The sequence below is a fragment of the Mixophyes fleayi genome, chromosome 8 (assembly GCF_038048845.1).
Source record: "Mixophyes fleayi isolate aMixFle1 chromosome 8, aMixFle1.hap1, whole genome shotgun sequence".
Lineage (NCBI taxonomy): Eukaryota > Metazoa > Chordata > Amphibia > Anura > Limnodynastidae > Mixophyes > Mixophyes fleayi.
The window spans coordinates 115,858,375-115,882,398 of record NC_134409.1 but is presented as its reverse complement, the minus strand read 5'-3'; the positions used below and the strand labels follow the sequence as shown (position 1 = coordinate 115,882,398).

General features: G+C 37.8%; 1 protein-coding gene across 1 annotated transcript; it reads left to right on the top strand.

The window, feature by feature from the left end:
- Window positions 1-822: 822 nt before the first annotated feature.
- On the top strand, window positions 823-23,814 carry WNT5A (Wnt family member 5A). The gene is made up of 5 exons (XM_075183251.1): window positions 823-1,720; window positions 6,470-6,603; window positions 7,167-7,414; window positions 9,886-10,178; window positions 21,259-23,814. The coding sequence occupies exons 1-5, from the start codon at window positions 1,712-1,714 to the stop codon at window positions 21,715-21,717; spliced, it is 1,143 nt and encodes a 380-aa protein (XP_075039352.1). The 5' UTR covers window positions 823-1,711; the 3' UTR covers window positions 21,718-23,814.
- Window positions 23,815-24,024: the final 210 nt, after the last annotated feature.

Sequence of the window (24,024 nt, the reverse complement as noted above, 5' to 3'; positions counted from 1 at the left end):
AGACACAATAAGAATGTTTTATGATTGTGTCCACTGGTTTGGTCACTGGGGTGGATTAGTGTTGAAATTATTGTCTGCTATGTCACAATGGGCTCACAGTGTTCAGTATTCAGGCGCTACACTTTGTAAACTGTAGGGCAAAATAAATTTATTTTAATGTTTTGGGGCAAAAATGATCTCAGAAACAAATCAATGTAACTGAGCATTTATATTTTGTGCTAAAAAAAAAAAAGTCTGGAAACTACATTCCAAGGAAAGTTCCATGGACAACCGGATAAATTGTCTCCAAATATTTTGGGAAGCTGACCTGTCAGTTTCTTTTTGGGGGATTTTGAGATTGATAGATCTATCATCTACACACATTCTAGTAGTTTGCTTAACATACAAAACAGAGGTTAATTTCGCATTGGTCATCTATGCAATACATATATATTTTTGTATATTTGTGGTTTGTGTACAGAGATTGATAGGAGGTCGACTCCTTTTTTTTTATTTAGCTATTTCATTGTCTGTGGTTGCTCCATGTCTGTGTTGATCGTTAACTGATATGTAAATATTTGCTTGCGTATAGATATCATAGCTGGATATTATATTACTGTGTGTAATTAGCACGTCGCTGTGTCTGCTATAGGCCATTCCCCCCCCCCAATGTGGCTGCTGCAGACCCCTCATTCCTTACAAAGCTGCTGCAGATAGTAACCAGCACAATGTATTGAGTAATATGGCTTTAAAGCCTGTCCTGCTCGCAATAGGTCCGCGCACTGCGCATGCGTCAACTTGAAGTTTTCCCAGCTCCGGCTGCCTAACTTTACACACTGAGAGCAGGAGGTAGAGGGAACCGGAGGAACAGTCGTGCTGGGCGCACACACAGACCCACAGCCTCCTCCACAGCGGGACCCGTCCTCATCTCCTAGGCACGGATTGCTTGGGGGGTCTTTAGCTGACTGCGGGTGGGATTCTGATCTGGGAACATCTCTGACCCCCCAAACCGGCTGGAAACGGGTAATGAGGATTCCGAGTCCTGTGCACACACTGCTGGTCTGGAGGGAGGATTGTGTGCACCCTGCACCCCGGAGCCCGGCTCGTTGCTGCCTGGATTGAGTTCGCGTCCTCTGACCCCCAGCCACTGATATGACACCCCGTCTTCCGAGTTTAGGGGCACTCTCAAGCATCTGATCCAGGCTGTGGGCTCTGTACCCCCGATTTAAGCACCCCTTGTTCTTGTGATCGTTGACGGACTGCGGCTCAGGTTGAGAGCAGTGCGGATTGTGAATAAAGCTCAGGGGTCCCTTGGTATCTGGGGGTGCTCACTTCTAATTCTGGGGAATATATTGGAAGCCTTCAGGTCATTCTGCAAGATTGAGACTGTCAGTGAGGAATAACCACCATCACCCCTCTACCGTGCAGCTTCCCCCAACTGGTCACTGCTAACACCTGGCTAAGGATCCCCCTAACAGGAAAGGGGGTGATACTTTGTCACGGAGCTACAGTCCCAAACCAATAGGATCTACTATTGGGGTACAGGGTGGGTTCTAAATTTTTATACTAGAAGGAACCTGAGTAAAACATTTTTTGGACCTGTACTCCCAGGGATTAAACACAACCCCTTGCCATTGATTTAGGGGGAGGGGGTCTTTCATTAACTGGGGCTCAAACTCAATTTTGGATTTACCCTTTCTCGGATTATCACGTTGACCCACTACAGTTAAACATGGTGAAGGTGAGTCTCCGAATGCAAGTAATAAAACTATTTAGACTTCTCTCCTATTGTGTGTGTGCCATTCTCAGTCTCCAGAGTGTAACCTTTCTCCACGAGTGCCCAGATTGGTACTTCACTATGGGAAATAATACAGAATAGAGGTGGAGTTAATTTTTTAGTGACATTACCATAACTTGTCAAACTCTTCAGGCGAGTGGTGAGGCTTCTGAGAAATATATTTTAGCTAAATTCGGTCCCAGCATTTGGTTAGATGACCTGAAACTCATTGTGTCCCTTTAAGAGAGATTGGTGTGTTGCCTAGGGAGGACCTGGAGTCAGAGACAGGTTTTTCCTCTTCTTTTAATGAGACCTTTTAATTTTTAGTTTATAACGGCACATGTATCAGTTCTTCAAACAAAGCAACGTTGGCAACTGAACTACTTCTCAGAAAAGTGCCCCCATCTCTCTCTCTGTTCAATACACTAAAGATTAGCAAAGTGAAATTATAACTTTATCCCTGTCCTGTGGCAATTAGCAAACTTTAAGAAAGTGTTGAACTTGTTTGGTAAAGTTTTCAAGCTGTCTCTCAAAAGTCCCTGAGAAAGTTAGTTTCTTTTTAGAGTGTTATTACAAATGCCCTTAGTTCTTAGAGAACACATGGAAGATTGGATACAAGATGGTTCCACTTTACACCTACATGCTAAGCAAGGTTCTCCTCCCTCACAGACAGGCCACATAAAACAGACAATCTTGTGAGGTGTCCGGCTGTTTTATTGCAAGTGTTTGTACATCTCAGAGCGGAATTTTTCTGTATAGCTTTTTAGATGTGGTTGTCTCACAATGGTGGCCCCATTGAAGCATTTACCAGCATATTTGTGCACTTGAATTGCAGCTAGATGATTGATTTGAGAATTACAGTCCATAGGAACTAGAGCTTGATGTAACTTGTCACCAAGGGGCTGTCACACCCTGCCATGGATAATCCACAAACCACTGGACTAGAAGATCTATCCAGTGCAGGTGGTCAGGGATATGACTCAGTCATCAGTAATATATACTTGGAAAATTAGGCTTCCTTTATGAAGTAGGAAGGTAAACTATGAGGTGCGCGTTCTTCTGAGCAATATGTGACATTTGCTGCCCCCTATTGGAGAGGACAGTTGATGCCATAATTGAATATTGTATGCACTTTTGCAATCCTGAACTTGTATATTTTACATATTTTAATATATATGTATAAAAATTTTAGTGGTTTGCAAAACATAACCGAGGTTTACTTTTCTAGCCAAGATACGATGTATTCAGTAGTTGCATGATAAATACTTTTCCATCCCTCGAAAAGTTAAACTGCCCTGTTAGTAAATAGGTGCCATGCACTAAGTGGACTTACTTGACTAGCTAATCGTGTATATGCGAGGCATTATCCTATGGATTTAATGTAATACGATTGTGTTACATTAACCGAGCTATCGGGATCTGGAATTCAAGGTCTTGATTAAAATGTCTTGTTGGCTTCGTGTTTCATACACACAGCCCCAGGTCTAGTTGAACTTGTTAATGATTTTCAATTGATGCCTAATCTGCTTAGTGCACAAACACTCCCGAGAGTGTCACTGTGGGTTATTCATTCAGCATCAGTGGCACTGCTCAATATCTCTGCGGTAATGGTGTAGGATCTGGATTGTTTAACAGCTACGTATTACACCTCTAGGTATTATAGATGTGTGTTTATATACAGTAATATAAAAAAAGTTCCCCTAAAAAAATTAAAAATCAGGTGCACCAAAAAAGTTACTTTAAATGGCATATATCTTAAACTATATTATTAAAGGTTATTTTATGCAGTCAAACAAACTAAACGTTTAATATATACTAACACACCCTGCTGGTTAATGTTTAGATTTAGTTTCCAGAATTCAGTATACATCAAGAATCAGTAGACTTTTTTTTTTTTTTTTTTCTTTTAAATTTAATCCCAATTTTGTTGGCCACCTGAAATCGGTATATGTCCAGACGGGTTTCTTGTAATCATAAATTTCCTGTATGTTACTTTGACAAGTACCCCCCCAACCCCCTTCTTTCCTCTCCCTTCCCCCAACAAGCAAAAATTAATTGCACCTTTTCTCCTGTGTTGCAAGGTCCACGGTGCAGCGGGAGAGCCCCCTTGTGGTAAAATCCAACAAAAACGATGTGTATAGGTTCTATTCTGTTTTTTGAAATAGCAGATAGGGCTCAGATATGTAAATATTTAGGCTTCCTTATTATTTTTTTTTGGACTGGCAAATACAAAACTGCCATTTTAAAATTCATTGGCACAATACTTAATAAATATAGAGCTAAGCAAACAAACTTTTTGTTTCATTTTAGAATTTATATATACAAAGAACGCAGTCTACATCAACATTCCTATTTAATAAAAATACAATGAATACATTTCATAAACCTATAAGTATTTGTTTTAGCCTAAAATAAATGATGATTTACGACATCTGTTTAATTTGCTGAGTGCTAAAAAACTACTTTTTATATCGTATACACGTTTAAAAATTATCCTAAAATCAAGAGTCAATATTTATTAATTCAAGACTGTTAACATATCCCATTAAAATCTGCTTTTTATAACGCCTGACAAAATTAAGAAAACAAAACTTTTTTTTTATTCCCTAAAATATATGATATATATAAAGCAATGTTGTGTACTAAACCGAGCATACGAAACAAACTTTGACGTGTTTGAAAGTATAAATATAGATTATGGAGTGTGTGTTGTTAGCCGTAACTAACAATGATGAAATCACAAATTTTAGTAATTACCCTGCAGTGAATAATTCGTTGGTAGCAATAATAAAGAATTATAACGGTAGTGTATGTATGTATATGTGTATGTGTGTGTATATATATATATATATATATATATATATATATATATATATTATATTTCTCATGACATCAGGATGCTAACTCTTTATTCACTCAGATCTGCGACATAGCTAATCAAACAAATTAGACTTATTTAGAAAGATTTAATACACTTTTCCAAACGTTTCAATTTACTAAAGCATTAATTTGGTAAGATTCCACAAATAAAATTAAAATGTAACAGTAGAATATCTGCTTAGAGAAACAGTATTCCTTTTTATACAGTGTACTATTTACTAGCATGAATATATACTTATGTAACTATATAATCTATATTGGTGGGTTGTATTGAAATACGTTTATTTTTTGCTTTCACATGTGATTAAAATAAACCACTTCTTATCAATACCTGGATTATTTTCACGTGGGCGAGTTTTAATATATACTAGACGGTAGATAATTTAATGTGTTGCTTATGATCTGAGTGATCTAGAATGATAATGGGTTTTAAAGTTAACACGTGATATTGTGAAGGCCGATGTATCATTTGCCAGTCTGGTAAAATATTTGAGATCTTATTGATTATCAGACACTTGGAGAATGTGTTATGGTTTGTTAATACACAGCATAAATCGCAGTGTGCACAGCTACAAGCTGTATTTACAACTGCATAATGCAGAGAATTAAACACAGGGCTGAGGATCAGAGTCGACAGGGAATTTATAACCAGGAGTAAATAGAGTTGTTTAGCAGCTCCAGAGTGTCAGACATTGTAATAAATAACTCCCCCCATGACTAGACAAGATATGGACTGCGATGGGCCCAGTATAGTAACGGTATGACTGCAGTTCCTTATGGAGGGGGGTGGGGGTGGTTTATATATCTGCTTTGATTTTTTTCTGAATATGTACAACTAGGATGAGGTAGGACAGAAAGACTCGGCCTTTGTTCCTGGATAGATAATAACGCACTGGTCTGAAAACTCTATTCTGAAAGCCAGTTGAGAGAGAATTTGGGGAGGGGGGCTTAGAGAGCGAAGAAAGTTTGTTACCATTTCCGAATCTGGAGTCCTATAGTGTGTGTGTGTGTATATATATATATATATATATATATATATATATATATATATATATATATATATATATATATATATATATATATATATATATATATATATATATATATTTCGCAAATTGGTCTCCTTAAACCCCTTTTGACCAATCTCTAAATAAGAGGAATGAATATATCTGTATTTTTTGCTTGGTTCTTTAATATAAGTTTGTAGAGTCCCTTTAGATTTACATTCAACTGCACAAGTAAAAAAAAAAAAAATCTCCCCCCTTTTGGATTATCTATTTGGTGTATATCAACTAAAAATGTATTTAGCAGAGCAGGGAATTTCAAATCGAGTACCAGATGTGCGGGTTGATACTGGCAGCTGGGAGGATTGCTTAATCCAAATGTTATTCGTTAGTGCTTTTTTGTTTCAGGTTTTGGACATCCTTTGAAAACCTATTAGCACACATAAATTATACCAGCAGGCAGACACTGCAACCCGGAGATCTTCATTCAGTAGAGACATCCTCGTTAGCGCAGAACAAACCAAGATACTGAGGGGGGGCTCCTGCACTATCCACTTACTAGTACTACAGATCCACTCACTGCGTACGCTTTGTATTCCGCATCCTGCCCCATTTATATTACACCTTACTATTCTCTATTACTGTACTTTTTATTACGTTTATACTTTATTTCTGTTGTTTCCCTCTATGCTGTTAGTATAACAAGTTACTATTTATTCTAAATGTTTTGTATTTTAAAACAAATATTGGAGAATATATCTATATTTTTTAAAAATATTTTTGTTTAACGATTTAACTATTATTTTGTGTCTTGACATTTCTTTTTCAGAAATCCTTGGGACTATTAATGAGGTCAGGAGGTTTTGGGGTACCCGGGGGAGCGATGATTTCCAGCTATCTTCTCGTTCTCCTCCTTGCCTTGTCCTGTATCTCTCAGGTGAAGGTGGACGCAAGTTCGTGGTGGTGAGCGAAACTTTTTTGCGCTTGTCTGCAATTTTTTACTTTTTATTTTAAAAATGCAATTTATATGCCACAATTCTGTTCAGACTACTTCATAGTCACTGACAGCTAATTTCACTGCACTTCTATTTATTTTATTTGTGAAAAGTAACTTTTGTTTTACAAGTTACACACTTATCTGAGCGTTCTTCATGTTGATACAATGTATATCGCTGGATGTATTATTTATGACGTTGTCAAATCATTATTTACGCTACTAATGATTCTAGATAAAGCCCATCAATTCTGAATTATTTCCTCCAATTGATGTTGATCTTTAAATTGTTTAGGCAAAAATCAAGGTAAATCCTTTAGCGGAGACCTTGGGTTTTTGTCTAAACACTTTTGAGGTATTGCAGTGCCTCATACCTCAAGCTGCGACCTTTCGTCTGATAACGTTTGGATTTAAACCCAACATCTATATTGCTTTAGCGCCTGTTGCTTTTTTTTTTTTTGGAATCTTTAACAAGTAAAATATGTCATTGTATAGTAGATAGTGGGTGACATAAGTGTTTATTTTTGTGCAGGTCACTGGCAATGAACCCCGTTCAGCTCCCAGAGGTGTATATTATCGGGGCGCAGCCCCTATGCAGCCAGTTGTCTGGGCTCTCTCAAGGGCAGAAGAAGTTGTGTCAGCTCTATCAGGACCACATGCAATATATCGGGGAGGGGGCAAAGACTGGTATCAAGGAATGCCAGTACCAGTTCAGACACAGAAGGTGGAACTGCAGTACTGTGGATAACACCTCCGTGTTTGGCAGAGTTATGCAAATAGGTAAGAGCACCTCTAACCTTTCAACTTTCTAAAATAGTCTGACGATTTTTATGTTATGACATGTTGATAAATAGAACGATATTTGGTAATGCATAGTATGTTTGTTATTGTTACAAAAGTAATTGAACATTTTATTGTTTAAATCAGACACATTGTACTATTTATTCTTATATATGATTTATTTTTCACAGGTAGGCAACTTGTGACTCTCCAACTACTGTGGAACTACAGTTCCCAGCATATATCAGCTGGAGGATGCCTACCTCTGTATAAAGCATCATATATAAACCAGTTTTAAAGTCTCTACTTTTATATATTATGCAGAGAATCAGTATTTTAAATTAGACATCTAGTAGTGTTCTGTATTATATATGTATAGTATTTATAAATTTAAAATGGTAGGTGAACTAAATCCCTTTATTTTGGTAAGAAATTTAATTACCATGTGAAATATTAGCTATAGTGCATTCATCTGGAGCTGTGAGGTTTCTGCTTGAGAATACAAGCCCTTGTTTTAATGACCTTATTATGGGAATTGAGTTGCATTATTGTATTATCCTGTTTTTCACACCTGGGATTTCTACAGAGAGAGTGACTTGTGTTTCCTGTCAATGTGTGAGACTTTGATCCGCACTCAGTTCTCTTCTGTCTTGTTTGCTCTTGGTTTATAGTAATTTTTTTTTTGGGGGGGGGGGGGGGGGAATCCGTACTTTGGATGATCTAAAAGGAGACTCCCTTGCAGGTTGTATCAGTGGCAATCCCCAAGGATTTTTCTGGTGGTGAGCACTCCAGACTTCTTAACTATGTAAAAAATATCACTAATATCCCTGCATAAACCTATTTTTTTTTTTAAACAAGAAGTAATTTATAAGGGCAATTAGCCACTTAAAGTAACTGCTGTGCTAAGAGGGTTTAATAGGTATTTGGAGGAGGTGTCTCAGACTGGGATAGTGAAGAGGCTATTCATCCACTGTAAAGAACTGGACTCATTTTCAGACTATATTTAAGTTTCATAAACTAGGGAGGGGAGAGAGCCAGATGTATGATTTTATTTCTGGGAAATTAGCTGAAATGTAAAATTGCTGGGCTTTAAAGATGATATGCATTACTGAATTAATGTGCTTTTGTAGGCACTCTGCAGAGATTTTTGGTAATTCCATCTATCAATATGTCTCCACATGTCTTATACAATTATCAAAGATTTTACATTGTATATTTTCCTACCCAAACTGTGTGCATGCGTGTATAAATAATATCATGTATTGCCTGACAAAGGCCGTGTCTAGGACCTACGTCCGTACATATCTGACGATATGCTATTTAAGTCGAAAAAGTTCTGTGTTTTTATTCCTCTTTGTTTTTGTTTCCAATTTTAAATATGACCAAGTTCTGTCGTTAAACCCCCCCCCCCCCTCTGTTTTTGCCTTTGCGTCTGAGATATTGTTTTTGAAAATTCATGTAGAGCATCAATATTTGTTTGGTTACTTTCTAGTTAAATGATCTTACATTGCACTTGCAATAAAAAAAATAAAAATTCAAATAATAGTTTTTTTTTGCTTGATAAGTAATCATCATCAAATAATTAGTGAACAGGTTTTCATAAAAAAAATAATAAAACAAAATAAAAATAAAAATCACTTTGTTGTGTCTTAGTATTGTGGACACCGGCACCAACTTATTGGCATAATGATCACCCAAAAGTGTTCATATTTTTTTTAATTTGTCGGTTGCTTTACCCCATGGTCACCTTGCACCCAAATTAATGTTATGCGACCACATCAAGTAATAGACGTTTTATATTCCTGGCCAATTCGTGGCTTTCCCCTTGGATTTCGGATGGCCTATGGCATTTATATGGGACTGTGGACAATATGGCATTCATATTATATTGAAAGAACACTCACATTACACAAAGTGAATAGAACTCTTTTAATTTAATACAAACCTTCTGCAGGCTTTCTTTTAAAATTCTCAATTTCAATGCTTTTAAAAGCCATCTAGAGATAAAAACAGAGATGATTTTATTTCGATGTACGAATAAGATGGCGCAAAGTTTGATAGGAAGGAACAGGGGGGAATAAAATAAGATATCAGATTTAGGGATCTTGTGTTTTTTTATTTCTACCTGACATTTATTTTGGAAAGTCTGTTAAGTGCAGTTATTGTAACCCTCTGTACCGTCTCAAATCATCTTGTTTTCATTTATTGGGAACTAGTGTGGGAAGAAAGCTTAGGCCAAAATCATTTACAACCCCTGAACCTTCTCTATTTCTGATTTAACAGATACATTTGCTAGACCACTTCTTTCTGAAGCTGAAACCAGCGCACATATGGGGGTGTCATTTGAGAATGTGGGGAGTAGAGTTTAAATCAATATATATAATTGCGTGTATAATTATACAGATTTTATACTGCACTAGTCTTGTGTCCACAGCAGTTGTTTTATAGTAATTGCTCTATTGTTTTTGCAGGGAGCAGAGAGACTGCATTCACTTATGCGATCAGTGCTGCAGGAGTAGTGAATGCAGTGAGCCGCGCTTGCAGAGAAGGGGAGCTCTCGACATGCGGCTGCAGCCGGGCAGCCCGGCCTAAGGATCTACCCCGGGACTGGTTGTGGGGTGGCTGCGGGGATAATCTAGATTATGGCTACAGATTTGCCAAGGAATTTGTGGATGCCAGGGAAAGAGAGAAAATCTACCAGAAGGGATCATATGACAGCGCCAGGACTCTGATGAATCTGAACAACAATGAGGCTGGCAGGAGGGTAAGTTATTACATTGGTGGTGCACTTTTTACACATGGCTTGTTAAGCACTCTTCAAACTATATTCTATTTATTTGTATCTTTTTTGGTCTTTTGCATAACATAGCGTTGCAAGGGGACATTGATGCATTTAATAATGTTCTTTACATTAACTCTGTTGTTCTAGCTCTGTTTTTGGAAGCATAACTTTGTTTTCCTGGGCCTCGTTTGTATCCTTGGTCCATGATTGGTACCATGCTGGGGGCCCTCATTCATTCAAAACTAAACTGCGGGTTTGAAAAAGTGGAGATGTTACCTATAGCAACCAATCAGATTCTAGCTGTCATTTTTCAGAATGTACTAAACAAATAACTAGAATCTGATCGGTTGCTATAGGCAACATCTCCACTCTTTTAAAACCCGCCGTTTAGTAACTATACCCCCAGGACTGCCACGTAACTCCATTTTCTCAATCTGTAATAACCATTCCTTGCTTTGGGCGCTAATTTCGGCAAATGGTGATGAGTGTCTATTTCTGCTACACTGTATAAGATAAAACTTTCCAATGGCGCACACCTGAACTGCGCTGGGAAGCACAGCTTTGGGGTCGCCACAACCCTGGGCTTTTATGAAGATTGCAAAAACCCAATTGCAACTGATCAACTAGACCTGTGTTTTATGAACTTCACCTTCTACCACCATTACAACATGCTCATGCATCCCAGCCACTGCTTGGGATTGTGTGTTAATGCCGGTCGCTGGTAAGAAGACCATCACCCACCAAGTAGGCCAGACCATCATATGCTTCAGGTACTTGTGAGTTCTGCATAGTCCAAAATTCCAATGTTTACAAGAGATTATAGTATAAATTGCATTAATGTATTAAGCTGTTGCCTTGGTGTAAAAATTGTCATAAAAAGGGCCTAATAGGAAACTTACTTCTGGTTACAAGGGGCCCACAAACGAATCTCATGGGGCTACCTGTTGTCAACTGGTTAGTTTTGTGGTTAGCAGTTGTTTTATGGGTGAAATGCTGAAGATCGATTGAGTCCATGTCGTAATGCAGTAGAAGAAATTTCTGTTTTGTACTCGCAGGTTTATAAGGAATATAAACTGGGCATTGACTTATTTAACCCCTTAATGTCCAATATGAGGACAGACACCCTTGTTGAAGAGTTATCCGTAAATAATATTGTAGCTCAAAAAAAAAAAAAAAAAAAAGCACAATTGCTGCAGTACCTATATATGTCCAGCAGCTGGCACAACAGAACCCTTTCTTTGCCTGTTTTTATTGGACACTGTGGCTTGCAGATTGTTTTAGGGCAGGATTTGTATATAAAGTTGTTTGTGTTTGGCATTTACATATTGGACAGCGGTACAGCCACCTGCTCACCCTTATAAAATAACGCTTGAGATTTGCTAGGGACATGTACTTCCAATCTAGCCAAACTAAGGCAAGAGACTTTAAAATACCGTATTATATTTATCACCCACTCAGTTTAAAAATATACAAACCAAACCCCCTCCTCCCCCCCCCAAGAAAATGTATATTTAACTCACATTTTTTAATTATTCTATTGCTACCTATGGTTCTGAATTTAATCAGTCTCCATTTATAAAGGTTTGTCTCTGCCAGTGTACCTGTTTTTTTTAATTACCAACAGCACTGCAGATATGTAGGAAGCTTGCAATGCTCAGTATCTGTTTTATCCTGTGTGTATGGACTACTGCATCAAACCAGGGTGTCTGTGTGGATTTTGCCCTATTCTACAGGAATATTTAGAGCACCAAAGATTTTTTTGTATGTTCATTTAATTTTTGGGGCTGTAAATCTTTCCACATCTAGGGGTAAATGTATGAATCTCCGGATTCTTCATCTCCGGCGTGTTCAGCCTCTTCAGCGCTTAAATTTAAAGCGGCGCTGCATTGTAAAGGGAAGTTTCCCTTTACAATGCAGCGCCGCTTTAAATTTAAGATGAAGAATCCGGAGATTCATACATTTACCCCCTAGTGTGCACTTCACACAGTGTATTGATGTGCCACAGCAGTGTGCTCAAATGTCACACATTAAACAGTAAGGAGACCATTACAGCCAGGTGGTGCCTCTTAAATTACCTCCACCCTGATGAAGACAATTTATGTACAACGGAAGCTTGCTACACATCCAGCCTTTCAGTACAATAACCAGGAGACAAGTGGAAGGCTAAAGAGCACTGATCCAGTTGTTCTTACTGATTATTCAGGTTGCAATTTGTATTTCTGTGGGCACGTGCAGACCCCAATCAAATAATGAGCACAAACCATAGAATTATATTTGGTTCATGTATAGCAGTGATAGGCAAATTAATACCCATCAGGGGCCACTTTGGCAGCCTCTAACTGTCAAAGGGGCCCCATATTACCCTTAATCTCAGTAACAAGTTAAAGGAATAGATTTAATCAAAGAATAAGACACAACTATCTGCGATGTTATCAGGCTTTTTAAACACGTGTTGCAGGCTACGACAATAAAACAGGGCGTAGCTGAGGGCCGCAGGTAATGACTTGGAGGGCCGCACCTGGCCCTAGGGCCATCTGTTGCCCATCAGTGATGTATAGAGATTGTCTTGTATCCCATGCGTGTTGTAATGTTTTGTAAACTTTATGATGTTTATCAAACTGACCAACAAAAATTGTACCTTTTGTTGGCAGTCTTACACAATTGACTGTTGGATTGAACAGATATTTGAGTTATGTTAGATTAAGCCTTCTGTGAACAGTAATCTGTAGTGTCCCCACTAAATTGGAACAGTCAAATCTTTAAAATTTCTGGCAGACTGATTTATAGTTTTTTGGGGTTTTTTATTTATTTATTTATTTTTTTTGGTCTTTGCACATATATTAAATTTTTCGCTTGGTTCTCTGGTAACTAGCTAGTTAAGTTTGGGACTATCATTAAAATGTTCATTTGTACATTTCTCTATCTTGCGATATAACATTGTTGCATCATTGTTGTTTGTTATTCCCAATATATTAAACTTTAAGCGTCTTGTTTCATAAAAAGACCAATGTCTAGACATAACTATTATGACTTTTTTTTTATGAAGGTCCAAATGATGGCTGATCAACTCCTTTTTAAGACATTGACTAATCCTCTCCTTTTGCTAATGAGAAGCAGTGGCTCCAATATGTGTTAAACGCCAACTTTATTGAAGCAATAAAATAATCGTAGACAGGGAAACCAGCAGTACCACTTGGGGCAACTTGAGCTAACAAGCTTTTAGTCATAGCATGCAAGCTAGGTACTAATATCCCAGCCAAGTAATATGAAATCTTCCTCATCTCAAAATCAATTAGTGTAGTAATAACAGGTAAGAGAATTATGTTAGACGCAGGCTTCTATGATGGTCCTGGCTAGCTGCGGTAATAGAAATGTTAAATGCTTCGCTGGTCTGTCTTGGGGCATATAATCATGCGTGACCTGGCTTCGTCAGTTCACGCATACGCTGTGGAACTGGAAGCTCACCCTTGGGCTTCTACTTTTCGATTAAAAAAAATATAAATTTATTATTATAATTATTTTTATCTTTGATTAATTTGGCATCACAAAGGGTTCAAAGTGCCATGCATAGAGTATGGACAAAACACAAATGGCATAGAGGTCGGGACAAAAGCAAAATCAAAGTGCCATTAAACTAACTTGGGTGCAAAGAGGTATGACTGAATTCACGAACACTGGTTTGAAAAAGTGGAGCTGTTGCCTACAGCAACCAGTTAGATTCTAGTTATCAATTATTTAGTACATGCTACAAAATGACAGCTAGAATCTGATTGGTTGCTATAGGCAACATCTCCACTTTTTCAAACCGGCATCTTAATAAATTTACCCTTTAGAATAGGGAAGGAGAAGAGGTGAGGAGTGGTCTGAACCTGTGCCCAGCAGTGTGGGTTGGACTAACAGGAACAGAGCAATGATGGAGATGCGAAGGCGAGGGAGAAGTGGGGAACCAAGGGGAGGGGTGAAGTGCAGGGGTGGAAAAGTTATCCTGGGGAGCCGAAGGCAGAGGTAACAGGAGGACATGAGGATGAGAGGGCCCTGCTCGCAGGAGCTTACAATCTAAAGGAAAGAGGCAGTTGTTGAAAAATGTATATAAAAAAATAAATCTAAAAAAAGGCATTCATATTAGATTTTTTTTAAAAAACTAAAACATTTCTTCTTTCAATATCCTCTGTTGCTGTCATCCTGAGATGGCAGAGCGTTCAAACTGAGCGTTTTGTGCTTCGAATGCAGATGTGTTCTCTCAAATTTAATGGTAACCCTGGCATGTCTCAAGTAGGGAAAAGTAGGTCAGGTCTTTCCTGTACTCCAGCGGTCATAATTCTATTATAGACTGTATGCAATAGTAGCTGATATGACAGCTACTACTAGATATTTATATACCTTTTTTTTTTTTTTTAGTGTTGGAATATGGGAGTCTTATAAGAGTCTCCTTTTAGGCTTCACTCCCATTGGAATACAAACCCCCTTCCCCTTAACCGGTGGGTTTGGTAATACTGGAAACAAAGGTTTCCAGTATCATATCTGTTTACATGTGTTGTAAACAGGTTAAAAACACAATTGTGTATCTGACTTCTTAGGCAATAGTTAAAAAAAAAAAAAAAAAAATGTGAAGAATAGAATGTATATAGTTTCTTTAGACACTATAACTGCACCAGACTTGAGATAAATAGCCACCGAATGTAAAAATGAAATGCTTTGGTTTATCTCGTCCACTTGCTAACAAAGCTTATTCACAGAGAAGCCCTGCAGAGAAGCCCTGCTGGAGAGCATGTTTCTCCTGAACTGAGGCTGTGCAGGTTCCAGCTTTCGTGGCTGATCCTGTACCTGCCTGCTCCTTGTTTCATCTATAGAACACAACTGGGTGGCTCGAAGCAAGACTGATGTGATAGGATTGCATGGTTAAAAAAAAAAAAAGGATATGCAACCAATTGTTACTACGTGCCTAATGTAAGACTGTCCACTAATATTTAGCTGTATGTGTCTGGCACATTAACTGGATCTACAAAATGACTTTGTGATCAAATTACCAAGGCAATGTGCCTTGTGACTTAAACAGCTATTTTGCTTGAATAAACCCCCAATATATCCAAACGGTTTAATACGTCAAGCTTCTACACACTAACTGATAGATTCAAGGGAAAGCAAAATAAATCATTGTGATATCTAGAATAAATCTTTATCACTTTTTCTGATTAGGTTATTTATCTGGAATTGGCCTAACAGAAATAAGACCAATGTGGAATAATAATCCTATTACAAGGTTTTCACTTGCGTCTATAAAGGTGTAGCTACTTATCCTTGCAGAGATTACCTAGGATATTGTGCAATTGCATTGCTTAGTCCTACTCCCATATGTTTGTCAATCATAAAGTTAGACTTGTTTTTTATTTTATTGTATCTTTCTATTTGTCTAATGTAAGTATTAAGAGACAAATATAATAATTCTGTAGCAGTACTATACCTAGCTTATATAAAGGTGTTACTAAATTTGCTTATAGAGGTTTAGCTTGCTAAGAGAGCCATTACTTCTGTCTCTGTATCATAATCGCCTTATTTCCTCCTGTCAGTCTTAGTGGTGGTCCTCTCACAATTCAGATTTGTAGACTGAATGATGGTTGTTGAATAACATCAGAGGTGCAGTCCTGCCTGACTTCACTCAACAGTTTCAAATTGTTGAAGAGGAAATATCCGCCAATGTTTGCAAATAATTGATAGATAAATGCAAAAGCTATAAATTCACTGCACAGCATGCAAATGTTGTGTTGTAATGCCAACACCATGCAGCTGCCAGCGTCCAGCGTATATTGCCCAACAGTTCCCCTATGATGCCAAACATTTATATGCTCACAGTATCAATATTAGTTGAACCTTCATAAAGCTAAATGCATTTGCATACCCTCCACCGCAGTAGTGCTCCGTGCCAGCCTGGTAGGGAGAAGCTGTGGTGGAATGCTGCATTGCTGGACAAGCAATTGTAAAAATGTCTGGGTGCAAGCACTTTGTGCAGTCAGGGGTACACCTATAAGGAGGCAACCAGGGCCAGCTGTCGCAAGCAGAAAGTTTTGGTAGGCAGCAAAATGAGTAGAATTAATAAACCGAACAAAAAAAAAGTATTGTGATTGTATAACTATAAGTTTGAGATGGGACGGCACCATTGCAGTCAGCAGAATGACTAGCTATACTATATATACGCTATACTCTCTAATAAAAATAAATCTCTGTTTTATTTATAGCCTCTCTGATAATTGTGTTAATGTCGGATATGGCCTGTTTAATTAAAGAGGCAAAAGGGATATTTGCCATTGTTCCATGAGACCAGCATTTACCCAGTTGTAGAGCTTGGGTAGGCACTAACGGACCTTGTGTCTCAGCCCTCTGGTTCAAGGGAAACATGAGACCTTTTTATCACTTGGGCAAACTTGATGCACTACTCTTAACATTATCGCTGTTTCCCCCTAAAGTTTCCTTTATAAAAGGAATGGCCATAAAAGCGGGTGCGGGCTGGCAGGTTTCAGCCCGGGGGGGCGCACAGGCGGCTGCATCACATGACACGCGATGCGGCCGCCTCTAATATTAGGCTGCTAATGCATCCACGGAGGGGTGGGGGGGGGACAGGGGGAGGCTGCCGGCTCCAACAGCCGTTAGACTGAGAGTCCCGGGTGCCCACTGCCCCCCAGTCCAGCCCGCCCCTGATGACAAGTATTGTCTTAAAGTGCCGCTGATTACAAATATAATTTTTTTTTTTTTCCATGTCAATTAGTTTGATAACAAATATAATAGGATTTTAATTAGAAAAGTCAATGGAAAATGTTCACAATATTTAATTTTTTTTTTTTTTGAAGCTTTTGGGAGTTTTCCCTTTTAGGATAATGGAATATTGATAAAATTAAAACTAGCAGCTAATTTGCAAATATATATTTTTATATTTTATAAAAGATAAATAAGGTAATAACTGAAACTTGATGTCGCAGCAGTAAACGGAGAATACATAGTGTATGCTCACACTCGGCTGATGAGTGAGTGTTCTGTGCCAGGCAATACCTTTTTATACTCGGGCTGAGTGACCTCATAGAAGCTGTTTATGATGTAAGTTAGTCACATGATCAACCAGTACACAGCTGTGAACTCTCGCCCCAACATTTTTTGTTGTTATTGTTGCATATTAGAGGATAATCCTTAACTTGTGTTCCCAGCAGAGGCTGATATCCAATTTAATCCCTTGCATTAGGGCTTCACAACAATGTACTGGGGGCAGATTGTGAAAAAGCGAAATCAGTGGCATATTGTGCTTGGGAAAGTGACAGCTAGTGGTACTGGATGGAGCAGGAGTATTGAAATGGAGCAGGATTATTGATTGTTACAAAACAATGTATGGGGCAGGTGATGGCCTTTGAAGGGTACTATTTTATATTATATTGCAGATTAGGTTGCAGAAAGACAAATGGTGGCAAACAAAAGTATACCGTTGCCAAGTCCTACGGTAGAGAAGTCCCTAAAGATACTTCTACTTGGGGATGAGATAAGGTGGCACAGTAGTTGGCATTTCTGCCTCACAGCGCTGGGGTCATGAGTTTGATTTCTGACAGCGATGTGGAGTTTCTATGTTCTCCCCTAGTTTTTTTGGGTTAATTGGCTGGTGAGCAAACTAACCTTAATGTGTGTCTGAGTGTTATGGAATTTGTATTGTAGACTCCTATGGGACAGAGAATGACACATTCTCTGTACAGCGCTGAGTAATTTGTGGCGTAATAAATGATGAAATGGGGATAAAAGCAGTGGCGGAACTACCGTGGGAGCAGGGGCTGAGGGCCTCACCCCCATCCAAGGCCCCAGCGTTACTCCTTGAGGCCCCCTATCTGCTCTAAATGTATGCACAATGGGTATATGAGGTGGGCCGCTCATGCTCCGAAAAAGCCCACTCTCTGCTCTTTTCATAGTAAGATGGGGGGGGGGGGGTTTAAGCTACAGTGGCATCACCTCTACCCATATAAATTAATGCAAGAGACCTCTTGATTCAATAAAGAGAATCATCTTTGAAGTTAGTTGTTTGACCAAGATGATCCTAAATGTGGAACCACTTCGCACTTTACCAAGAGCCATTGGGGTGAGCTCTAATCCTTGGCTAAATTGTATCTGTAAATTTAGCATTAATTCTACTATTATGTGAGTCCTAACAAAGCTCTCAACTGTTATTCCCAAATTCTAATAATGTAGGAATCCTGTATAATTTGTACTCCCCCGATACACCTTACCTTTACCATCCATTTAAAAATTACTCCTCAGTTTTGCTAAAAAGAATGGGCCATGACTGATATATCCATGTGGTCAATGCTGTCTAGTGTTAGTTTTGATCAATGATCCTCAGACCCAGATCATGGGGTGGGGTTCCAGGGAGGCTTGAGTGACATCACTTCTATCCAAATTTTTCTTCCCAAATGGCAGCACTGCTGAACTGTTCTTTAGCAACAGCCTAAAGCTTTCAAGTGTGAAGATGTTATTACTATGTGAAGTGTCCATTTGGAGGGGGTCTCTCCCCATTGTTGCCTCATATTCAATGTCCGTCTTCACTGTGCTAGGAATAGGAAGTGTGTGTGTGTGATGCATTTGATTGGATTGGCCACAGAAACTGACAAATGAGGGGTCCTATTTACTAGATATCTTGGGCAGTAGGCTTGAATTACCCACCTCATGTTGGGTTTTGGTCTTAGAACAGTGGAGAAGGGGCTGCATACAAGGTAATGATTGGAATCCCACAAGAGAGATCCCTACTGACTTCTTACTCATGGGGTAACCTTATTAGAAAGATGACTGATTAGATAACCCACTTTTTATAGTATTTGACCTGTTTCAATATACCATAGATTTACCCTTCTGTTCTGGTATCTCCCGTCTGCCAGTCCCTTGGGGTTTTCTTGAGGAAACAATGGTTTTGCCCTGCTGTCTGTCTCTTGCTTTTTTCCCCTCTTACATATTCAATACAAAAATGATATAATGATCTTTTCTTCCACTAAGTGCCAAAATCTAAAATATGAAATGTTGTGCCAATAGTATATATATGTCCAACTCTTACTATAATGTACATATTACATTAATGTGTTTAAGACTGCTATCATGTCTAAATATGTAGGTGATGCCAAAATACATATTAAACAACAGCCACAGAATTGCTTTCCCCTACACTGATCGGAGAAGTCATTTAGGAGGACATATACAATATCTTTCAGGCCTCCTCATCCAGTGGTGGATGGCTGTGTATATGTATAGATAGGAATATTACACACCGTATTTAAACACACTAACATTCAGCGGTCGTGTATACGATGGTATACTAGAGCGCCACTTCTCCTACTGCCTTCATTGTGACACTGCAAAATGCCATTCACTAACATAACGAATGCATTTTTTTTTATACCGTCGCTTAGAAATTTCCAATGCGTTTGAGTGTATACAGTGGTGGAAGTGAACTGGTATACAGTGGTATGCTATACTGCCACCTCTACTATTGTTTTCATTGTAAAGCTATATATATAGTTAACCCGTGCATGATACTCATGCATTCTAGTCAAATGAAGCTACTTAAGGTGTTAAAAAGGTTCTTGTCATGCATTTGGGGCTAGGCCAGGCCTCCTCAGGGGAAGAGCGTTACTTCCCGATGTAAGCGCCCTTTTTTAACGTGGTTTTGTTCACATTTCACCACCTTATCATTCTTCTCCATCACCTCATCCTTCATCTTCATCACCTCATCCTTCATCTTCATCACCTCATCCTTCATCTTCATCACCTCATCCTTCATCTTCATCACCTCATCCTTCATCTTCATCACCTCATCCTTCATCTTCATCGCCACATCCTTAATCTCCATCGTCTTACTGTTCTAAAACCTCTCGATACACAACGTTTCTGCTAAACACCTTATTGCTGTGCTCAATCAGTCTTCCTTGAAGGGCAGTATTCATAACCTGCACTTTCACATCACTGCTTCTCCGTACTCGTGAAAATGCGACATACAATTGCCCATGACCAAAGACAGGCTCTGGTAAATAAATACCCACACGGTCAAGAGTTTGAGCCCTCAGCTGGTTAATTTAGCCTTTACTACCCCTCCCACGGGGGGAAGGGAGGATGATGGAAGTTAACTGACTTCACTATTATCATTTTTTTGTCAAATAATGTCAGTATACCAAATTTCAGGTCAATTGGATGAGCCCTTTCTGAGAAAATAGTTTTTTACACACACACACACACACTAACACACACTAACACACGCCGCTAGGCTTTTATATATTATATATATATATCATTCTCTATCTTGCACATATTTAATAGCAGCTAGCTGGTATTCCATTTACACATACCTCTGGAGTCTCTCTTTTGGGGGAACTGTCTTAATTTGTATATCCTAAAAGGGTCATGTCCTCATGATGTGGTTTGTGTGAAACCAGGTGGCTGTTCAGGGTATTGTTTGGGTGGATCACTGGTGGGGGGCTTAATTGTCTCCATTTTGCTTTTCCAAATATGTTTACTTTTTGAGGGGCCAAACAGCAGTGTCCTTCTAAGTTCTAACCAATCTTATATTGGACTGTGGATATTACTAGTAGCTTTTATATAAAGCAACTTCTTCTGTTTTTGATTTTCATGGCCCTTCAAATGTTTGCTGTTGAATGTGTGCAGCGGGAGATAGGGGCGGAAGAGTGATCACTTAAATATTGTTTAAGAGTGAATTATATTCTGATCATCACAGTGCTGGATAAGAGTTAAAATGTGGAGGGTTGGGTGGGAACAGGTTAATGCAAGGAAGCATTCATTTATAAAGTTGGTAGTGAATGCTTGTAATAGACACCCAGCAGATGTGATGGAAACAAATATAGTATAAACATTTTTCAAAAATAGTTTGTATGAGCATACAGCCATTCCTAGAATGAGTTCAGGGACCAAAATAACTTTGGAGCTGATTCAATGGGCCAATTAGTCTTTGTCTACCGTGAAAAATCTGTCTGTATGCTTGCTCGGAATTGTTTATGAGCACGGCACTAAACTCTCCATTTTGTTCCTCTCGTTACAGTCCGTAAGTACTTTGGCGGATGTTGCCTGCAAATGCCATGGAGTATCTGGTTCATGTAGCCTGAAAACTTGCTGGCTTCAACTAGCTGACTTCCGTAAGGTGGGAGACCTTTTAAAGGAGAAATACGATAGTGCCGCAGCCATGAAACTCAACAGCAGAGGGAAATTGGTTCAGGTAAACAACAAGTTCAACTCTCCCACCACGAACGATCTGGTTTACATCGACCCAAGTCCGGATTATTGTGTTCGCAACGAAAGTACTGGATCTTTAGGAACCCAGGGAAGGCTGTGCAATAAAACTTCGGAGGGCATGGACGGCTGTGAGCTTATGTGCTGTGGTAGGGGTTACGATCAGTTCAAAACCGTACAGACTGAGAGGTGCCACTGCAAGTTTCACTGGTGCTGTTACGTCAAATGCAAGAAATGTACCGAGATCGTTGACCAGTTTGTATGCAAGTAAGACGCAAAGCAAAAGACTACGGACAATATTGAATATCTGCTTTAATTTATAGAGGTCACTTAGGAGTTGCAAGCAGACAGCAACTGGATCCATTTCTCTCATATCACAGCCGCTCTTTGAGGAAAAAAAAAAAAAAAAGAACAGCTATTAAAAAAAAAAAAAAAAAAAATGAACTGAAAATATTTATTTACAGAAATAAAGACTTTTTAAAAGTATATAATTAGATAAACTAAGACCGAAGTGCACAGGATTTAGAACATGTATAGTAGGTAAAGACAAGTTTATATGGAAGAGCGAGTGAAACACAACATACAGATGGACACAGACAAGTTTTTTTTTTTGTTTTTTTTTATTTTATTTTTTTATTTCAAAGTGTGTGTTTAGTGGTTTATGAAGAGTTCACTCCAAAAATGCTCACAATTCTGCCCATTAGATGCAGAGGTTTTATTGTTCTCTGGTGACATTTTATTTTCTTACCCTGAACTACTATTCATTGTGTGAAACCACCTGAGAGGGGATTTGCACTTTGTCTTATGCATAAAGTCTTATATGTTCAGTTTAAAATATTCATACTCCTTGTTAACTGACAAGCTACCAGCCAGTCAAATATTTACCTAAATCAAATTCAGGCAAAATAACACAAATCAAAGTATCCCTCTTACTCAGTACACTTACACTATTCTTATAAATAAATAAAAATCTTCTGATTTTTTTTTTTAAGAAAAAAAAAAATCTGTGAAAATATATTTATCACCGGTTTTGGTTGGGTCATCTTGGTTTTTTTTTTTTTTTTTAAATTCTTCAAGCTACTTATTTGCCTGACCCACATCACTCAAAACATATTTTTTTAAATTCATATCTCATAATGTATTTAGATTAAGATATTTAAAGTTCCACTTTTTTTATGAGCTAAAGCCATTTTAATACAAAATCATAATAAGCAGTTTTTAAGAAATCATACCTTACATAATATTAATACTATACACTAAACTTTACATACAATATGGTTACATTTATGGGAAATTGTGGTCTGCTGTTTTCTATTTCAAAGCTTTTGTGACTATATGTGTATATATATATCCCTAAATACTGCCAGTAATTAAATGTATGTATTTATTTACACATTTACCTAGGCGACTTTTTTTCCTTTTTTTTTTTTTTTTTTTTTTTTATTTCAAATCAACAAATTGAATCGTTATAACAAAAAAGAGTCAATTTTTCCATATTGTATGGATACATTTTACAGCATGTTACTTATTGGTGTCAGGTTTCAAAGGGGCTGGTCTAAAAAATTTTTATATCACATATTGATAAATGGTTCATGGGCTGTAGGGTAAAGGGGGTGAATCAGAGGTACTAAGGGTGGGTTTCACTAAATATAATGCACTTGAAGCCATTTTTTTCACAGTATCCTTACCTCCTTTTTGGAAGGGCATTATAAACATGACTTTTAATGCAAAACCCATAACATTTTTTAATTAAATATCACAAATAAACCTAGTAAAAATGCAATTAAAAAATGTAACAATTTTTTATTTAAATATATATTGAAGTCACATACAGCAGCATTTGTTTTCCAGTACATTACAGCTGTTACTTTTATATTAATGAATTATTAACACTTCCATGCCATAATGTAAAGCTATTATTCCCAGTACTCTGTTTCCTTACAGTGGTTAAAATATCTTAATTTATTACACATGCATAACATACTGTTTGTCAGAAACTACAAAAATGATAAACTACAGTAAGCACTAAATGAAATATTTTGGATTTATTATGCAAAATCTATTTTTATATAATTTTTGACAGCAAGATTTTTTTTTTCTTGAATAATTTGTTTTAAAGACAGAGCAAATTTACCAATCCAGACTATACATTTGAATTATTTAATGTAAGATATTTTACTTGTCATCAAGAAATGTAAATCTATGTTCTTTTTTTTTCTCTCTGTGTGTTGTACATGTAATGTACATATTTTGCAGCCCTATATGATTTGTATATTTCTATGGCTTAAAAAGGATTCCAACAAAAGGTACAAGGCATATGCCAAAGAAAGACAGAATACAAAATAAAAAGTTGGTTTGTTATTATAAAGTGGTTTTGATTTAACAACTTAATACAGAATGCAAAATACATAGTTTTAACAGAAATATCTTAAAACACTTTGTCAACTTTTTTTTTTCTTTTTGTGCAACCCAGTATTTGTACAATTTATTTATACAAATCTGACTTTCAGGCTTCACCAAGTTTTAGGAAAAAGGGTCAAGGAATGCATATTATTTCAGATGTATGTAATTAAAATGT

Excerpts from the sequence above, each read along its gene's own strand:
- WNT5A (XM_075183251.1), top strand. Across the intron at positions 7,415-9,885 it reads TGGCAGAGTTATGCAAATAG|GGAGCAGAGAGACTGCATTC; the intron begins GTAAGAGCACCT and ends TTGTTTTTGCAG. Across the intron at positions 10,179-21,258 it reads ACAATGAGGCTGGCAGGAGG|TCCGTAAGTACTTTGGCGGA; the intron begins GTAAGTTATTAC and ends CTCTCGTTACAG.